The sequence below is a fragment of the Teleopsis dalmanni genome, chromosome 1, assembly GCF_002237135.1.
Source record: "Teleopsis dalmanni isolate 2A chromosome 1, ASM223713v2, whole genome shotgun sequence".
In the NCBI taxonomy this organism is placed as follows: domain Eukaryota; kingdom Metazoa; phylum Arthropoda; class Insecta; order Diptera; family Diopsidae; genus Teleopsis; species Teleopsis dalmanni.
The window spans coordinates 200,929,323-200,931,680 of record NC_051846.1 but is presented as its reverse complement, the minus strand read 5'-3'; the positions used below and the strand labels follow the sequence as shown (position 1 = coordinate 200,931,680).

At 32.5% G+C, this 2,358-nt stretch overlaps 1 protein-coding gene across 1 annotated transcript; it reads left to right on the top strand.

Moving 5' to 3' along the window:
- The first annotated feature begins 7 nt into the window (after positions 1 to 7).
- Positions 8 to 798, top strand: LOC119671311 (alkaline phosphatase-like). The gene is made up of 2 exons (XM_038081891.1): positions 8 to 275; positions 343 to 798. The coding sequence occupies exons 1-2, from the start codon at positions 42 to 44 to the stop codon at positions 679 to 681; spliced, it is 573 nt and encodes a 190-aa protein (XP_037937819.1). The 5' UTR covers positions 8 to 41; the 3' UTR covers positions 682 to 798.
- The last annotated feature ends 1,560 nt before the right edge of the window (positions 799 to 2,358 follow it).

Sequence of the window (2,358 nt, the reverse complement as noted above, 5' to 3'; positions counted from 1 at the left end):
ATAATCTGGAAGCTGACAGAGACCAGCCTACACTTGAAGAAATGACAGCCAAAGCTATTGAAGTGTTGGAACAAAATCCTAAAGGTTACTTTTTGTTTGTGGAAGGTGGAAAAATTGATAAAGCACATCATGCCAACAAGGCAAAATTAGCTTTAGATGAAACAGCTGAGTTCAGTAAAGCGGTAGCTACTGCACATGAATCAACAAACGAAAAAGATACATTAATTGTGGTGAGTGCTGATCACTCACATACCATGTCCGTCGCTGGTTATGCGGTAAGATTTTCGCTATAATGATTTCTAAGTCAAATGTGTTTATTAATATTGCAATTATTTTCAATAGCCACGCAGTGATGATATATTTGGTGTTGGTGCTATAGCAGAAGATGAGTTGCCGTACTTAGTATTAAGTTACGCTAATGGGCCCAGCTACAAGAAATTCTTCGATACAAAGAAAAATGTACGACTCGATCCTTCGACGGTGTTGAGTGGCGATATTGATGATGTTTTCCCCGCTACGGCGCCAATGGATTCTGAAACACATGGCGGTGAAGATGTACCTGTATACGCGACAGGCCCTTGGTCACATTTATTCAGTGGTGTCTATGAGCAGAGCACCATTCCACACCTAATGGCTTACGCCGGTTGCCTTGGGCATGGGCAAAAAGCATGTGATAAATAATATAACAAGAGTGTTAGAGCAAAGTATGCTCCTTTTTTCATAAAACAAAAGCGCTTTAATCTTATTTGATATTCTTAGTTTAATTCTTAGTTTAAATTTTCATTGTTAGTGATATACACGTAGTCAATAAATTGATTAAGTGAAGTTTGTAATAGTAGACTTTGCACTTTAATTAAATTGTGTATGGATTGTGGGTATGGAACTCTCAGTTCAACACTTTATGACATATATTATCCTTCGTATTATCCTTTGTGCCGAACAATGCTTGTCATAACCCATTTACCAAAGTTGATTTAATTTCAGTGGTAGAATTGAGAACCATAAAACCATTTCATCCATAGTAGTCGTAGTATGGTATGCCCTTTACTGAAACTAATAAGGTTATAATATTCTGTTGCTAATGTCATGAAACTTTAGTGTCGTAGTGTTGTAGTTTCATATGTGGAATATTAATTATAGGAAATCCAATCAATTTTGGCCACCAACAATGCGTTTACCAACTAATGGACCTCTTGTATATTAAATTCTCATCCATAATTAAATGATCAATGTACGAGTATGCAACTATTTGTATTTGCAGAAATTTCAAAGTTTTTAACTAATTTGGTTGTTACTGGTTTGCATTTTGATTTAATAAAAGTTTAATGATTCACCACGTTTTTCATGCTGTTTATTAAAATGATTTATTAAGCGATGATGCATATATCCTGCGCAGCAAGGCTTATTTGGTTGCGGTTGGCAGGAGCAATTGATTTTATGCTGAACGCCACTCATGCAAAAATCCTTGCAGTAAAAAATTTTATATTTTTTTAAATTAAGGCCTGTGTTATGCTATGTACACCCCCTGAATAATAAAAAAATTTAATGCTATATATGTATATACATGCCTTCAATATTAATTAATATTTGATAGTGTTTCGAGTTAATGAAATGTCAATACAATAACAGATAAAAAATTTATATGAACTTATGAAAATAATTTATGTGATGTGAAATCTATTTAAATGCTCTGCAATGCAATATGTTTTTATTTTATGGAAGGCTTGATGAATAATTGGAAAATATTTAAAGAAAAACAACAATTTGCAATTAACTTCAATGGCTTTGTTTATGAAATGTTTTTTTTAGTCAATCAATAGTTAATAGAGAAATGTCATGGCTTCTTTATCAAATTAAGGTATTCCAATATGAATGTTTACGAACTAAAGAACTTGATGAACAATTAAGACATGGGTTTTAAAGAATACAGATTTGAATTTATTGTATATTTTATATCTGGACCTTTGATAACAAAACGGTGATTACACACAAGAGAAGCCTGTAGTCAGTATTAAAAAGTCAAGAAATGTGTAAAGTACTATTAGAAAAGCGTGCTTGAGGAACTTCTCATATATAGGTCCTTAAGAAAACCACGGTGGTTAATTCTATCTCTAAATATATGAAAACAGAAAGATGCTTATGAGGCTTATGAGTTGTATAGTAGAAAAAGCTTTAGCACTATAATATCAAATAACATTTTAAACTATCTGACAAGATTTCAGAAAAAAATTTAAATATGGCACATAAAAGTATAACTCATTGAATTTCTCAATGCAGAATGTATGGAAACATCCTAGCAAATAGGTGCTTAATCACTACATAGACAGGAGTGATTATTATGTCACTTAGAAAACCAAG